At 46.7% G+C, this 17,251-nt stretch overlaps 1 protein-coding gene across 1 annotated transcript in view; it reads right to left on the reverse strand.

The window, feature by feature from the left end:
* Positions 1-1,896: 1,896 nt before the first annotated feature.
* Positions 1,897-17,251, reverse strand: part of DPYS (dihydropyrimidinase) — a 109,465-nt gene continuing 94,110 nt past the window's right edge. Inside the window, exons 9-10 of the mRNA XM_063924305.1 lie at positions 16,826-16,909; positions 1,897-4,980 (exon numbers count right to left, since the gene is read on the reverse strand). Coding sequence (XP_063780375.1) covers positions 16,847-16,909 — 63 coding nt within the window. The 3' untranslated portion in view covers positions 1,897-4,980; positions 16,826-16,846. The remainder of the gene's footprint in view (positions 4,981-16,825; positions 16,910-17,251) is intronic.

A 17,251-nucleotide genomic window follows, 5' to 3' on the forward strand; every position in this document is an offset into this window, starting at 1 on the left:
GCCCCCTCCTCTGTGCCGGCAGCGCTGTAGAGTCTGAGCACTAGAGGCTTCTACTGCGCATGCGCAGATCTCCAGAAAAATGGCGCGGCGGCCATTTTCCTAGTGATTTCTCTACTGTGCATGCGTAGAATGCCGTGAAAATGGCCACAGCTAAATTTTCACGGTGTCCCGTGCTGCTGCCATCAGTCCGGGACTCCAGAAGATGAGTATTCAAAAAATGGGTGCAGCATGTGCGGTGGGGGGCCCCCTTAGAATCAGGGGCCTATATGCACCACTATAGATACGCCAGTGGTACCCATTATAGATACGCCAGTGGTACTGTATGTGATGGGGCTTATGCAGAGGTTAAGCCACATCAAAAACCAATAAAGTCTGGACACAAGACAATGGGATTACTGATTTCTGACACACTGCTGCCTCCAAGAGAAGCTCAATAGTATAAAAAAAAACTTATAAACCAATAGATGGCGCTGTCTGTCAGATCATTTATTAAAATAGCATAAAGACTATAGTTAATACAATACTTAGGCCCAGCCCAGATTTATCAAGTGTTGGAGAGTGATAATTTCACTGTGATAAAGTACCGGCCAATCAGCTCCTAACTGCCATGTTACAGGCTGGGTTTGAAAAATGACATTTAAGAACTGGTTGGTTGGTACTTTATCACCGTGCATTTTATCATTCTCCATGGCTTGATAAATCTGGGCATTAATTTCTACCACATGGTCGGTGAGAAATATATAAGGATTAAAATTAGTATCATCAAGGGGGAGAGGTAACCAAGCATATAGAAGCATGACCGCAGTACTAAGGAGAGGGGGGGGGGGGGGGGGGGGTGTAACATAGCATGTTAGCATATGGTTCATGGCCTCAGTACTAAGGGGAGGGTTAATCAAGCATGCGGGAGCATGGCCTCAGTACTAAGGGGAAGGGGTAACCAAGCATATGGTTCATGGCCTCAGTACTAAGGGGGAGGGGTAACCAAGCATATGGTTCATGGCCTCAGTACTAAGGGGGAGGGGTAACCAAGTATATGGTAAATGGCCTCAGCACTACGGGGGAGGGGTAACCAAGCTTGCAGGGACATGGCCTCATTACTAAGGGGGAAGGGTAACCAAGCCTGCAGGGGCATGGCCTCAGTACTAAGGGGAGGAGGAACCAAGCTCGCAGAGGAGTATGACCGCAGTACTAAGGGGAGGGGTAACATAGCATGTGGGGGCATGGCCTCAGTACTAAGGAGAAGGGGTAACCAAGCATGCAGGGGCATGATCTCAGTACTAAGGAGGGGGGGGGGGGGTGTAACATAGCATGTTAGCATATGGTTCATGGCCTCAGTACTAAGGGGAAGGGGTAACCAAGCATATGGTTCATGGCCTCAGTACTAAGGGGGAGGGGTAACCAAATATATGGTAAATGGCTTCAGCACTATGGGGGAGGGGTAACCAAGCCTGCAGGGGCATGGCCTCAGTACTAAGGGGGAAGGGTAACCGAGCCTGCAGGGGCATGGCCTCAGTACTAAGGGGGAGGGGTAACCAAGCCTGCAGGGTCATGGCCTCAGTACTAAGGGGGAGGGGTAACCAAGCCTGCAGGGGCATAGTCTCAGTACTAAGGGGGAAGGGTAACCAAGCCTGCAGGGGCATGGCCTCAGTACTAAGGGGGAGGGGTAACCAAGCCTGCAGGGTCATGGCCTCAGTACTAAGGGGGAAGGGTAACCAAGCCTGCAGGGGCATGGCCTCAGTACTAAGGGGGAGCGGTAACCAAGCCTGCAGGGTCTCGGCCTCAGTAAAAATGTTACTTTAGTATTGACTTTATGTCATTTCTACAGAGTTTTTACTATGCTTTATTTTGTAAACAAAGTCAGATGAGACATTATGAATAACAAAAAGAAATACACAATTCTATAATTAAAGCACTTTTATTTGATTCATCATACATTAGGTTTATTGTCGCTATAAAAGGAAAGAAGCTAATAAGAAAACAAGTAATTGGGTCACAAACAATTAGTACGGTTTTATTAGTCCTGTCATATTGTAAATAATGTGTAACATAAATACATATTGTCTACAAAACTGATATTGTTACTCAACTGTGCATCAGGTGATTGGTCCCAGGCACTTGTGATGTAGGTTACCTACGATAAGCAGCTTTTCAGATGAAAAGTTTATTGAGAGTTATATATTTTGAGAAAGCAGATTCTTTGCATATAGATTATTGCTGCGTGATACATACATACATACTTAACTTGTGTTAAATGACCACTAATTATAAAATGATAGTGAATATTAATCCTGCTATGTAAAACATATTTGCCTACTGTCAAAGAACGTCCGGGAGACTCCCAGCCGCCTGTAAGAGTGAGCAAGTCTCCGGGAGTCCATCTGTCCACGGCTGCCCACTTCCTCAGTGAAGTGGGGGATACAGGCAACCGATGATGTGATTTGCGTCACATTGTGTCATCGTGGCCCCGCCCCCTGCTTCATAGTGCCAGTAATCGCAAAAGTGATGTAAAATAGGAGTTGATCCTTAACAAGTAACAATCAGACATCAGTCTTCTATAATCTTCAATAGGAGACTCCAAGTGTTCTTGTGCTAAATAGACTTACTACACAAAATAAAATTATATTTGTTCATAGAGATCTAGGGACCCATTTATTAATTATCAGGCTTTTGACCCAATAAGTATCATTTGTTATTGCCAATATTTGCGGCAATAAGAAATGAAGTACTGACAGCAGGTAGAATTGTTCACGTGCAGGGACGGAACCCATCCCTGCGGTGTGTCAAAGTAAAGTGATCGCATGTGTGCGATAAAATGGGGTGGTATATCTCACAAATATTAATTGAGGAATAATAGGCTGCCATATCCCTTCCTTTAGAAATTTTGAAAGCCCACTGTAATATACAGTATATGTATATATAAAGAGAGACAGTTACTGTATATTATCCTTTTGCCTCAACATCCAGGAAAAACTTCTCCAAAGCCCAAAACCACTATTTGTGATCTTTTCCTTTAAGTGTTTGAACCAGTGTCGGACTGAGGCATGAAGGGCCCACCGGGAGAATGCAGTTATAGGGGCCCATACTTAGGGGTGTGGCCAGCCTACAAAGGGTGTGTGGACAGCCTCCACAGAGGTTTGAAATATACAATAGTCTAGTGCAGTGTAATGCAACATATCTACCATGTACAGACAGAGCTGGCCATAGGCATAGGCAAACTAGGCAATTGCCTAGGGCATTTGATATGCCTAGGGGCATCAGCAGCTTCTGCTGATTAAAATGATATGCGGCATGCCTATATTCTGTGTGTAGCATTTCATATGCAGATACAGTCTCACAAAGTATATAGGCATGCTGCATATCATTTTAATCAGCAGAAGCTGCTTGTTCATCCTAGCCACATAGCAATGCATAAAAGATGTATTTTCATTAAAAAAATGTGCCCGACGTTAGCATTGAGGCAAGATTTATGAGGACACATCTGTATTCAAGCAGAGGCAGAGGTCACAGTGTTAGTGTGAGTGTTGTGTGCATGTGAGTGGGTTGGTTGTGCAGTAGTGTTCGGAATATGTGTAAGGAGCATTATGTGTGTCATGTAAAAATGCATTAATAATGTGCAACATATGTGTAAGGGGCACAATGTGTGTCATTATGTGTATAAGGGCATTAATAATGTGCGGCATATGTGTAACAGGGTACTACTGTATGTGTGTCATTATGTGTATAGGGGCACTAATAATGTGCAGCAAATGTGTAGGGGGCACTATGTGTGTCATTATGTGTATAAGGGGATGAATAATGTGCGGCATATGTTTAAGGGACATTATATGTAAAAGGGCGTTAATAAAGGTTGTCATAATGTGTAAGGCGCATTATGTTTAAAAGGACATTAATAATGTGTCTCATATGTGTAAGGGGCATTACTGTGTGGCATTATGTGTATAAGGTGCTCTACTATGTGGCGTTGCGTATAGAAAGGGCACTACTGTGTTGTCTAATGAGAATAAAGAGCAATAGGGTGTGGTGTAATGTGAATAAGGAGCAATTCAGTGTGATGTAATGTGAATAAGGGGCTCTACTGTGAGGAGTAACATTTATAAGGTAAAGTGATACTACTGTGGGATGTAATATGAATTATGGACACTATCGCATGATCAAATGTGAATACTGTGTGACGTAATTGGAATTGGTGTTACTGTTGTGTGGCCATGCCCCTTGCTAGCAAAAACACACCTCTTTTTGGGATGTGCGCCAAATGTGCGAACTGTTCCTATTTAAAATATAGGGGGTACAAACCCCAAAATAAGGACTGCTATGGATGAGGGGTGATGGTGCTGGGAAAGAGGTGCAAGGTCAGAGGCGGAACCAGCGGTGGTGCTAGGGGGCACCAGCCAAAATCTTGCCTAGGGCATCATATTGGTTAGGGCCGGCTCTGACCATGTATAATACAAGTGCACAGTCTGGAACCTGATCCCTAGAGGAAGGAGTGGACCTCAGGCAGTGGGGCCTACCGGTGGTTTCCCTGGTACCTCTGTGGGCCAGTCCGACCCTGGTTTGAACTAACTGTAACTGAGAGTGATCCACTGAAGGGTGCAATGAGTTATTAGTGAGCGACATGTGACACCGGACCAGTTTGTTGATATTTTAGCCGTTTTGCCAGAGAATCGTTAATGTAAATCTAGCAGCGGATATACTGTAACTTATATTACTTTACAATGCTGACACAATACTGCATGCTCAGAATAATGGGCTGTAACATTTTCTATAGCAGTGGTAGGCAACCTTTCAATTCGCTAGTTGTGGAACTAGAAGTTTCAGCATACCAGTCCATTGTATAGCAGAACAAATGAATGCCTATCTTTGCTATATATTCTACAGTGTAAAATCTACACATTATGAAATATATGGAGGAGAAATATATGTATATTAGGAGCATCTTGACCTCGGGTTTCCATATTTCATTTTCACCATTAATGTGTTGTCCTATAAAATAAAGAAGAAAATACTGTAAAGGTAACAAAGGAGACAAAAACAGGATTTTAATACCTACCGGTAATCCCTTTTCTCCTAGTCCGTAGTGGATGCTGGGGTCCACTTCAGTACCATGGGGTACGGTTCCGCAGGAGCCATGGGCACTTTAAGACTTTTCAAAGGGTGTGAACTGGCTCCTCCCTCTATGCCCCTCCTCCAGACCTCGGTATAGGAACTGTGCCCAAGGAGACGGACATTTCGAGGAAAGGATTTACTTTTTAAATTAACGGTGAGATTCATACCAGCTCACACCTCAACCATGCAGCACAACATGGCATTCAACATAACACACACCAACAGGCATGAACCACTTGCAGCAACATGCTGAAAATAACGTAACACAACACTTGTGTAACTATAACTAACAACTGCACGAAGAATACGCACTGGGTCGGGCGCCCAGAATCCTTTATGGACTAGGAGAAAAGGATTTACCGGTAGGTTTTAAAATCCTGTTTTCTCATACGTCCTAGAGGATGCTGGGGTCCACTTCAGTACCATGGGGTTATACCAAAGCTCCAGTACGGGCGGGAGAGTGCGGATGACCCTGCAGCACCGATTGACCAAACTTGAGGTCCTCATCGGCCAAGGTGTCAAACTTGTAGAATTTTGCAAACGTGTTCGACCCTGACCAAGTAGCTGCTCGGCAACTTTGCCGAGACTCCCCGGGCAGCCACCCAGGATGAGCCCACCTTGCTAGTAGAGTGGGCATTTACCGACTTCGGTATCGGCAATCCTGCCGTGGAATGATCGTGCTGAATCGTCCCTCTGATCCAACGCGCAATTGTCTGCTTAGAAGCAGGACACCCAATCTTGTTGGGAGCATACAGGACAAGCAGAGCTGTCCTAGAGACATAAATTTTCAAAGCTCTGACCACGTCCAGAGACTTTGACTCAGTCAAAGTGTCAGTAGCCACTGGCACCACAATAGGTTGGTTCATATGAAAAGACGAAACCACCTTTGGAAGAAATTGTTGGCAAGTTCTCAACTCTGCCCTATCTTCATGAAAGAGACAAAGTCCCTAACTCAGGTGTCTGAGTCCCTAACTCAGACACCTGCCTTGCGGATGCCAAGGCCAAAAGCATCACCACTTTCCAAGTGAGAAACTTCAATTCTATCTCCTGTAGAGGTTCAAACCAATCCGGTTGAAAGAACTGCAACACCACATTAAGGTCCCATGGTGCCACTGGAGGCACAAATGGAGGCTGGAAGTGCACCACCCCTTTCACGAATGTCTGAACTTCTGGAAGGGAAGCCAATTGTTTTTGAAAGAAAACTGACAAGGCCAAAATCTGGGCCTTGATTGAACCCAATCTTAGGCCCGCATCCACACCAGCCTGCAGAAAATTGAGAAAACGTCCCAACTGAAACTCCTCCGTAGGAGCCTTCTTGGATTCACACCAAGACACATATTTTCTCCAAATATGGTAGTAATGTTTAGACGTTACTCCTTTCCTGGCCTGAATAAGAGTGGGGATGACTTCCTTGGGAATACTCTTTCGGGCTAGGATCCGGCGCTCAACAGCCATGCTGTCAAACGTAGCCGCGGTAAGTCTTGATACACACACGGCCCCTGCTGCAGCAGGTCCTCGCGAGGAGGAAGAGGCCGAGGATCTTCTATGAGCAACTCCTGAAGATCTGGATACAAAGCCCTCCTTGGCCAGTCCGGGACAATGAGGATCGCTTGAACCCTTGTTCTTCTTATGAGCTGGAGAACTTTTGGAATCAGTGGAAGTGGAGGGAAGACATATACCGACCGAAACACCCACTGGATCACCAGTGCATCCACTGCTATTGCTTGAGGGTCTCTCGACCTGGAACAATATCTCTGAAGTTTCTTGTTGAGACGAGATGCCATCATGTCTACTTGAGGAACTCCCCAAAGACTTGTCACCTCTGCGAAGACTTCTTGGTGGAGGTCCCATTCTCCTGGATGGAGATCGTGTCTGCTGAGGAAGTCTGCTTCCCAGTTGTCCACTCCCAGAATGAAAATTGCTGACAGAGCTCTTGCATGCCTTTCTGCCCGGAGGAGGATTTTGTCACCTCTGCCATTGCCGCTCTGCTTTTCGTTCCGCCTTGACGGTTTATGTACGCGACTGCTGTTACATTGTCGGACTGGATCTGCACAGGTTCATCTTGAAGAAGATGTACCGCTTGTAGAAGGCCGTTGTAAATGGCTCTCAATTACAGAATGTTTACGTGAAGGCAGGTTTCCTGACTTGACCATTCTCCTTGGAAGCTTTCCCCCTGTGTGACTGCTCCCCAGCCTCGGAGACTTGCATCCGTGGTTACTAGGACCCAGTGCTGAATCCCGAACCTGCGTCCCTCTAGTAGGTGAGAACTGTGTAGCCACCACAGGAGCGAAATCCTGGCTTTGGAGGACAGGATTATCTTCCGGTGCATGTGTAGGTGGGATCTGGACCACTTGTCCAACAGGTCCCACTGGAAAACTCTGGCATGGAATCGGCCAAACTGTATGGCCTCGTAGGCCGCCACCATCTTCCCCAACAACCGAATGCATTGATGTATTGACACTCTTGTTGGTTTCAAAATCTGTTTGACCATTCTCTGGATTTCCAGAGCCTTTTCTACTGGGAGAAATACTCTCTGTACTTCTGTGTCCAGTATCATTCCCAGAAAGGACAATCTTGTCGTCAGTTCCAATTGTGACTTTGGAAAATTCATGATCCAACCGTGTTGTTGGAGTACTGACAGGGAGAGTACAATGTTCTGCACCAACCGTTCCCTGGATCTCGCTTTTATCAGGAAATCATCTAGGTAAGGAATTATATTGACTCCTTGTTGTCGAAGGAGGACCATCATCTCTGCCATCACCTTGGTGAATACCCTTGGTGCCGTGGAGAGCCCGAACGGCAACGTCTGGAACTGGTAATGGCAATCCTGTACTGCGAAACTCAGATAAGCTTGGTGAGGAGGATAAATGGGAACATGCAAATAAGCATCTTTTATGTCTACTGACACCATGAAGTCCCCTTCCTCCAGTCTGGAAATCTCTGCACTCAGAGATTCCATCTTGAACTTGAACCTTTTGAGGTAGAGATTCAGATCTTTCAGGTTTAAAATTACGAAAAGGCTTGAATAAAAACCTTCTCCTTGCTGTGACAAGGGTACCAGGACAATGACTTGATCATGACATAATTTTTGAATTGCAGCTGTTACTACTTCTCTGTCTGGAAGAGAAGCTGGCAAGGTCGATTTGAAAAATTGGGATGGGAGGACGTCTTGAAACTCCAGTTTGTATCCATGGGACACTATTTGTAAGACCCATGGGTCCAGGCCAGATTGAAGCCAGATCTGACTGAAAAGTTTCAGACGTGCTCCCACCCGAGGGGACTCCCGCAAGGGAGCCCCAGCGTCATGCTGCAGCTTTGGCAGAAGCAGTGGTTGATTTCTGCGCCTGCGATCCTGGAGACACTGCAGATTTTTTTCCTTTTCCCCTTCCTCTACCTACAAAGAAGGGGGAACCTTTGGCCTTTTTGTATTTGTTGGGCCAAAGGACTGCATGTGAGAGTGATGTGTCTTTTTTCGCCGGTGCAGGAGCATAAGGCAAGAATGTCGACTTACCTGCGGTAGCCGCGGAGACTAACGCAACCAGCCCATCTCCAAACAAGGCCTCACCTTTATACGGGAAAGCCTCCATATTTCTTTTGGAATCTGCATCAGCATTCCACTGGCGAATCCACAACGCCCTCTGAGCTGATACTGCCATGGTAGCGGCTTTTGAACCCAAGAGTCCAATATCTTTCATGGCTTCTAGCATGTATGCAGCAGCGTCTTTGATATGACCTAACGTTAGGAGTATCTCGTCTCTATCTATAGTGTCAATTTCCGATGACAGGTTATCTGACCATTTTTCGATAGCCCTACTCACCCATGCGCAAGCAATGGTGGGCCTGAGCAATGTACCATTGGCCACATAAATAGATTTTAACGTAGTCTCCATTTTGCGGTCTGTCGGCTCCTTCAGTGAAGCCATCCCAGGTGCAGGGAGAATCACCTTTTTCGTTAACCTTGACAGGGCACTATCTAATACGAGGGGTGACTCCCACCTTTTCCTGTCCTCTTCCGGGAAAGGATAAGCAACCTGAATCCTTTTGGGAATCTCAAATTTCTTTTCAGGGTTTACCCAAACTCCCTCAAATAAGGTATTTAGCTCATGAGAAGGAGGGAAAGTTACATTAATTTTCTTTTCTTTATAGAAATACGCATTCTCCTGAGGTACAGGAGGGGCTTCCGTAACTTCCAAAACTTCCTTTATAGCAACAATCATGTATTGAATGCTTTTTGCCAATTTAGGATCTATCCCCCTGGAATCACTATCGTCGACACAGGAATCAGAGTCCGTGTCGGTATCAGTATGTACTATTTGTGAAAATGGTCTCTTATGTGACCCAGAGGGGTCGCCTATGGATGAAAAAGCAGGACTATGAAAAATCACATCTTCCACGATTTTCTCCAGCTCTCTGCATGAGACTCAGACTTATCCAATCTCTTACTGATATGATTCACACTATCACGTAATTCTTTTACCCATTCAGGCTCGTGGTGTGCCGGCAGCGCCACCACATTACAACTCTGTGTCCCTAAAATGGCTCCCTCAGGGGAAGAGCTCCCTGCCTCAGACATGTCACACTCGTGCACACACACACACCACAGACACTCCGTGACTTATAGGGGACAGACCCACAGTAAAATCTGTCAGAAGGACACAGATAGGATTTGCCAGTTCACAACCCAGCGCCAGTAACACAATGCCTGTGAAGACAAAATGCCCACTGACATGCAGCGCTTTTATAATGTTAATCACACAATTATATTGCACCAAATTCACTGTGGCCCCCGTTTTGCACCCTGATACTTGTTCAGCAGTGGAGGAGGACCAGCGTTCTTCTCTGCAGCCTGGAAGGAGAAAAAATGGCGCTGAGCAGTGTGCTGGCTGACTGAGGAGGAAGCCCCGCCCCCTAAATGGCGCATTTCTCCTCAGCATTTATGAGGTAATTTTTTTATACTGGCAGTTATGCCCCTTATTTATGCCAATTTCAATAGGTTTCATGCTGCCCAGGGTGCCCCCCCCAGCGCCCTGCACCCTGCACTGCCTGTGTATGTGTGGGCAACATGGCGCGCTGCGCTCCCGCCAGCTGCGCGTAGCTTTAGCCATCACTTTGATTGAAGATCCTTTCTTCTAACACTCACCTGTATTCTGACTTCTGGCTCTGCAAGGGGGGTGACGGCGTGCTGTGGGAGTGAGCACATAGCCGCAGTTAGCGTTCAGTACCCTTCAGGAGCTATTGGTGTCCTGTCAGCCAGAAGCAGAGCCATGAAACTATTCAGGAAGTTGGTTCCTACTTCTGCCCCCTAAGTCCCACGAAGCAGGGAGACTGATGCCAGCAGTTCACCCTGAAAATAAAAAACCTAACATAAGTCTTTTCAGAGAAACTCAGTAGAGCTCCCCTGGAGTGCATCCAGTCTGCCTGGGCACATTTTCTAAACTAAGGTCTGGAGGAGGGGCATAGAGGGTGGAGCCAGTTCACACCCTTTGAAAAGTTTTAACGTGCCCATGGCTCCTGCAGAACCGTCTATACCCCATGGTACTGAAGTGGACCCCAGCATCCTCTAGGACGTATGAGAAAAGGCGGTGTAATGTGTGTTATTAGTGGATGTGTGTTAATAGTGGATGTGTGTTAATAATAGTGGATGTGTGTGAACAACAATGGGCTGGGGGCCGAATCTGACCCTGGCCGCGAGTCAAGGGGGTGTGGACTCGTGGCACACCCCAATTTCCATTGAAACGGGCGTGGGCGTGCTGCCAGTCAGGGGGGCGTGCTCTCGCAACATGCCTTCATTCCCATGGAGACGGGCGGGGGTGGGGGGCTTTTCTACAGCAGAGAGCCAGAGGCTGCACTGCGCGTGGCCTTCCGGCTCTCTGAATGGCAGGACTGGCCTACCAGTCCATCGGCTCTTCTGGCATTTGCCAGATGTGCAAGATGGCCAGTCCGGCCCTGTAAGTGAATAGTGCATGCAGTGGTGTCACAAGGGTGGGTGCCGAGGGGTGCGGCCCGTACCCAGGTGTCCCCGGCGAGGCGTGACACCAGAATGCCTTACAACACGTGCAGCACCCAGCTTCTGTCACCTCATAGGAGCCGGCAGGTTCCGTCATCAAGAAGGGATTAGCGGGCCTAGCATCGCAGACCCATATTGGGGCGGGGGCATGTGGCAGCGGTCAGTGTTGTATATTGGCACCGCCAGCTGCAATCACGCAGCCATGTTATCAACAGTACAGCGGTATTTTAAATTTGGATTGGGTCTACGAGCCAATCGTAGGTCGCAGACCAGCAGCTAATCAGGAGCCAGCGCTCCTGATTGGCTGCCAGTACGCTAGCCAATCAGAGCTCGCAAGCCAGCAGCCAATCAGAAGCGCTGGTTCCTGATTGGTTGCCAGTCCGCGACCTCCGATTGGCTCGCAGACCCAGTCCAAATTTAAAACACAGCCGTGCTGTGTCTTACATGACCGCGTGATCGCAACTGGAGGTGCCAAATGCCAATGCAATCTATACCGCTATCTGCTGCCACATGCCCCCACCCCATCCTGTTGAAATACTGCCGGCACTGCATTGGTGATTGCAGTTGTCGGTCTCAATTTACGCTGCAACTCATGCCTCCCCTCTTCCGATCCGGGAAATGAAAAAGAACAGCCGCAGAAGGAGGATGGAGTGCAGGCAGCATTTTGCTAGAACTACCTCTACCCAGAACAGCCACAGCAGCAGCAAATAAGTCAGCAGAGTAGAGCAGCTTCACGTCAAACCCACTGACCAGGTCTCCGAGCAGGTAAGCCACCTAGTGTAATGTGTGTCTTCAGAAGGGGCCGGATTGCTCAGTTTCAGTGTCTCCTGTTACTATAGTATAGGTGGCGCAGTCTCAGCAGTTACTATAGTATACATGGCGCAGTCTCAGCCGTTACTATAGTATACGTGGCGCAGTCTCAGCAGTTACTATAGTACAGGTGTCGCAGTCTCAGCAGTTACTATAGTACAGGTGTCGCAGTCTCAGCAGTTACTATAGTAAAGGTGGTGCAGTCTCAGCAGTTACTATAGTATAGGTGGTGCAGTCTCGGCAGTTACTATAGTACAGGTGGCGCAGTCTCAGCAGTTACTAGAGTATAGGTGGTGCAGTCTCAGCAGTTACTATAGTACAGGTGGCGCAGTCTCAGCAGTTACTATAGTATAGGTGGCGCAGTCTCAGCAGTTACTATAGTATAGGTGGTGCAGTCTCAGCAGTTACTATAGTACAGGTGGCGCAGTCTCAGCAGTTCCTATAGTATAGGTGGCGCAGTCTCAGCAGTTACTATAGTATAGGTGGCGCAGTCTCAGCAGTTACTATAGTCCAGGTGGCGCAGTCTCAGTAGTTACTATAATACAGGTGGCGCAGTCTCAGCAGTTACTATAGCACAGGTGGTGCAGTCTCAGCAGTTATTACAGTATAGGTAGCGCAGTCTCAGCAGTTACTATAGTACAGGTGGCGCAGTCTCAGCAGTTACTATAGTATAGGTGGCGCAGTCTCAGCAGTTACTATAGTACAGGTGGCGCAGTCTCAGCAGTTACTATAGTATAGGTGGCGCAGTCTCAGCAGTTACTATAGTATAGGTGGCGCAGTCTCAGCAGTTACTATAGTATAGGTGGCGCAGTCTCAGCAGTTACTATAGTACAGGGGGCGCAGTCTCAGCAGTTACTATAGTATAGATGGCGCAGTCTCAGCAGTTACTATAGTCCAGGTGGCGCAGTCTCAGCAGTTACTATAGTACAGGTGGCGCAGTCTCAGCAGTTACTATAGTACAGGTGGTGCAGTCTCAGCAGTTACTATAGTATAGGTGGCGCAGTCTCTGCAGTTACTATAGTACAGGTGGCGCAGTCTCAGCAGTTACTATAGTACAGGTGGCGCAGTCTCAGTAGTAACTATAATATAGGTGGCGCAGTCTCAGCAGTTACTATAGCACAGGTGGCGCAGTCTCAGTAGTAACTATAATATAGGTGGCGCAGTCTCAACAGTTACTATAGCACAGGTGGCGCAGTCTCAGCAGTTACTATAGTACAGGTGGCGCAGTCTCAGCAGTTACTATAGTATAGGTGGCGCAGTCTCAGCAGTTACTATAGTATATGTGGCGCAGTCTCAGCAGTTACTATAGTATAGGTGGCGCAGTCTCAGCAGTTACTATAGTATAGGTGGCGCAGTCTCAGCAGTTACTATAGTATAGGTGGCGCAGTCTCAGCAGTTACTATAGTACAGGTGGCGCAGTCTCAGCAGTTACTATAGTACAGGTGGCGCAGTCTCAGCAGTTACTATAGTACAGGTGGCGCAGTCTCAGCAGTTACTATAGTACAGGTGGCGCAGTCTCAGCAGTTACTATAGTACAGGTGGCGCAGTCTCAGCAGTTACTATAGTACAGGTGGCGCAGTCTCAGCAGTTACTATAGTACAGGTGGCGCAGTCTCAGCAGTTACTATAGTATAGGTGGCGCAGTCTCAGCAGTTACTATAGTATAGGTGGCGCAGTCTCAGCAGTTACTATAGTACAGGTGGCGCAGTCTCAGCAGTTACTATAGTACAGGTGGCGCAGTCTCAGCAGTTACTATAGTACAGGTGGCGCAGTCTCAGCAGTTACTATAGTATAGGTGGCGCAGTCTCAGCAGTTACTATAGTATAGGTGGCGCAGTCTCAGCAGTTACTATAGTATAGGTGGCGCAGTCTCAGCAGTTACTATAGTACAGGGGGCGCAGTCTCAGCAGTTACTATAGTATAGGTGGCGCAGTCTCAGCAGTTACTATAGTATAGGTGGCGCAGTCTCAGCAGTTACTATAGTACAGGGGGCGCAGTCTCAGCAGTTACTATAGTACAGGGGGCGCAGTCTCAGCAGTTACTATAGTATAGATGGCGCAGTCTCAGCAGTTACTATAGTCCAGGTGGCGCAGTCTCAGCAGTTACTATAGTACAGGTGGCGCAGTCTCAGCAGTTACTATAGTACAGGTGGTGCAGTCTCAGCAGTTACTATAGTATAGGTGGCGCAGTCTCTGCAGTTACTATAGTACAGGTGGCGCAGTCTCAGCAGTTACTATAGTACAGGTGGCGCAGTCTCAGTAGTAACTATAATATAGGTGGCGCAGTCTCAGCAGTTACTATAGCACAGGTGGCGCAGTCTCAGTAGTAACTATAATATAGGTGGCGCAGTCTCAACAGTTACTATAGCACAGGTGGCGCAGTCTCAGCAGTTACTATAGTACAGGTGGCGCAGTCTCAGCAGTTACTATAGTATAGGTGGCGCAGTCTCAGCAGTTACTATAGTATATGTGGCGCAGTCTCAGCAGTTACTATAGTATAGGTGGCGCAGTCTCAGCAGTTACTATAGTACAGGTGGCGCAGTCTCAGCAGTTACTATAGTATAGGTGGCGCAGTCTCAGCAGTTACTATAGTATAGGTGGCGCAGTCTCAGCAGTTACTATAGTACAGGTGGCGCAGTCTCAGCAGTTACTATAGTACAGGTGGCGCAGTCTCAGCAGTTACTATAGTATAGGTGGTGCAGTCTCAGCAGTTACTATAGTATAGGTGGCGCAGTCTCAGCAGTTACTATAGTACAGGTGGCGCAGTCTCAGCAGTTACTATAGTACAGGTGGCGCAGTCTCAGCAGTTACTATAGTATAGGTGGCGCAGTCTCAGCAGTTACTATAGTATAGGTGGCGCAGTCTCAGCAGTTACTATAGTACAGGTGGCGCAGTCTCAGCAGTTACTATAGTACAGGTGGCGCAGTCTCAGCAGTTACTATAGTATAGGTGGCGCAGTCTCAGCAGTTACTATAGTACAGGTGGCGCAGTCTCAGCAGTTACTATAGTACAGGTGGCGCAGTCTCAGCAGTTACTATAGTACAGGTGGCGCAGTCTCAGCAGTTACTATAGTATAGGTGGCGCAGTCTCAGCAGTTACTATAGTACAGGTGGCGCATCTCAGCAGTTACTATAATACAGGTGGCGTAGCAGGGGCCCTGCCTATTTTGTCAGTCCTGGGCCCCGTAATTCCTGATGGCATCCCTGGGAGCTGGCACTGCAGCCAAAGCAGTCTCCGTGGGAAGCCTGCATCTCCCAAATCCCCAGAAAGGTGGAAAATGGGGGCAGGGGGGATGCCATGCCCTCTTCCGGGAGCACTGTCTGTGGGCAATTAAATCGTGGGCTGTGTGTGTGTGTGTGTGTGTGTGTGTGTGTGTGTGTGTGTGGAAGGAGGGGTGACACCATTGGTTGTCACACCGGGTGACACCAACCCTAGTGACGCCTTTGAGTGGATGTATGTCGATAATGGTGGATATGTGTTGATAATAGTGGATGTATGTTAATTGGGAATGTACTGTATGTTAATAGTAGATGTGTGTTAGTTGGGGATGTACCATAATGTTAATAGTGGATGTACCGTATGGATGGGTGTATGTTAATAGTGGATATATGTTAATAGTGGATGTACTGTATATTAATAGTGGATGTACCATATATTAATAGTGGATGTATGTTAATAGTGGATGTACCGTAAATTAATAGTGGATGTACCGTATGTTAATAGTGGATGTACCGTATATTAATAGTGGAAATATGTTAGTAATAGTGGATGTATATTAATAGTGGATGTACCGTATATTAATAGTGGATGTATGTTAATAGTGGATGTATGTTAATAGTGGATGTACGTACCGTATATTAATAGTGGATATATGTTAGTAATAGTGGATGTATATTAATAGTGGATATATGTTAGTAATAGTGGATGTACAGTATATTAATAGTGGATGTACCGTATATTAATAGTGGATATATGTTAGTAATAGTGGATGTATATTAATAGTGGATATATGTTAGTAATAGTGGATGTACAGTATATTCGCGAGCCCGCAAGGGGCTTGCTGCACTCGCCCCTCCCCGCCGGGATCCCGGCGTCGGTATGCTGCCGGGATCCCGGCGTCGGTAAGGTGACCGGCGGTCAGGAGACCGCCGGTCACCCGTACTACACCCGTATATTAATAGTGGATGTACCGTATATTAATAGTGGATATATGTTAGTAATAGTGGATGTATATTAATAGTGGATGTACCGTATATTAATAGTGGATGTACCGTATATTAATAGAGGATGTATGTTAATAGAGGATGTACCGTATATTAATAGAGGATGTATGTTAATAGAGGATGTATGTTATTAGAGGATGTATGTTAATAGAGGATGTATGTTAATAGTGGATATATGTTAAATGTATGTTCATCTTTGTAAGTAACATTTACATTTCTTTTTCCCCACTCAAGCAGGGCCGATATGGGAAGCATTGTCTATAGTTATCTACTTTATTACCCAAAGTGACAATTGCTCTTAATTAAGGACATGTGACGGGTTAAAGGACATCTCCACTTCACTTAAAGTTGTTATCAACACTCCTATTTCCCCCAATGTACAATAATGTAATGACCTGTGTATCTTTGTTCCAAGCATACTGTACCTGTCACATATCTGTCTCTTATGTGTGTTCTGTCTGCTGTCCTGGGAGTCAGGGAAAGCCGCCGCACAGCAGATAGGGCTGTCTACCTTTCCATGGATATCCCTGGCTGTCTCCCTTCACAGGACAGCAGAGAGTGTGGAAGTCATAGTGTGTCTTATCAGCAGCATCATGTTGTTTGATGGGCCCAAACATCCATAAGCAGTTGTTCTATATGAATACACCTGCGTATTGCTGTAAATGAGCGCAATGGTGAACTTTACCTGTTGCTGATGCTGCCGCATTTACTTTAACTTGATGACTTCTCCTTTGTATGGCTCTCTTTGGACTGGAACAGGTTGACATACCTAAAAAACACAATGCAATGAAAATAAACATGTGCGTTGTGGATATAAAGATTTTGCTGAAAAACACTGAAGAAACCTTAGTGCAAAGGATACGAGACTGATCTAGAAAAGGAGGACTGGCTGCTGGGAATTGGGTAAGTATGGGAGGCAGGATAGTGAGGGAGGATGACAGAGCCTTCGGGTTCAGAGCAGCAGGAGAATTGGGGGTAAGAACAGAACAGAGGGGGCGGGGCTAGAAAGAGTACAGGGTGGGATGGGGCGGAGACTGAGGTGAACTGGGTTCATTAAAATAATAATAATAAAAAAAATAATAGTAAGGTATGCTTTTTAATCAACCTGAGG

Source organism: Pseudophryne corroboree, chromosome 5 (genome assembly GCF_028390025.1).
Source record: "Pseudophryne corroboree isolate aPseCor3 chromosome 5, aPseCor3.hap2, whole genome shotgun sequence".
NCBI lineage: Eukaryota > Metazoa > Chordata > Amphibia > Anura > Myobatrachidae > Pseudophryne > Pseudophryne corroboree.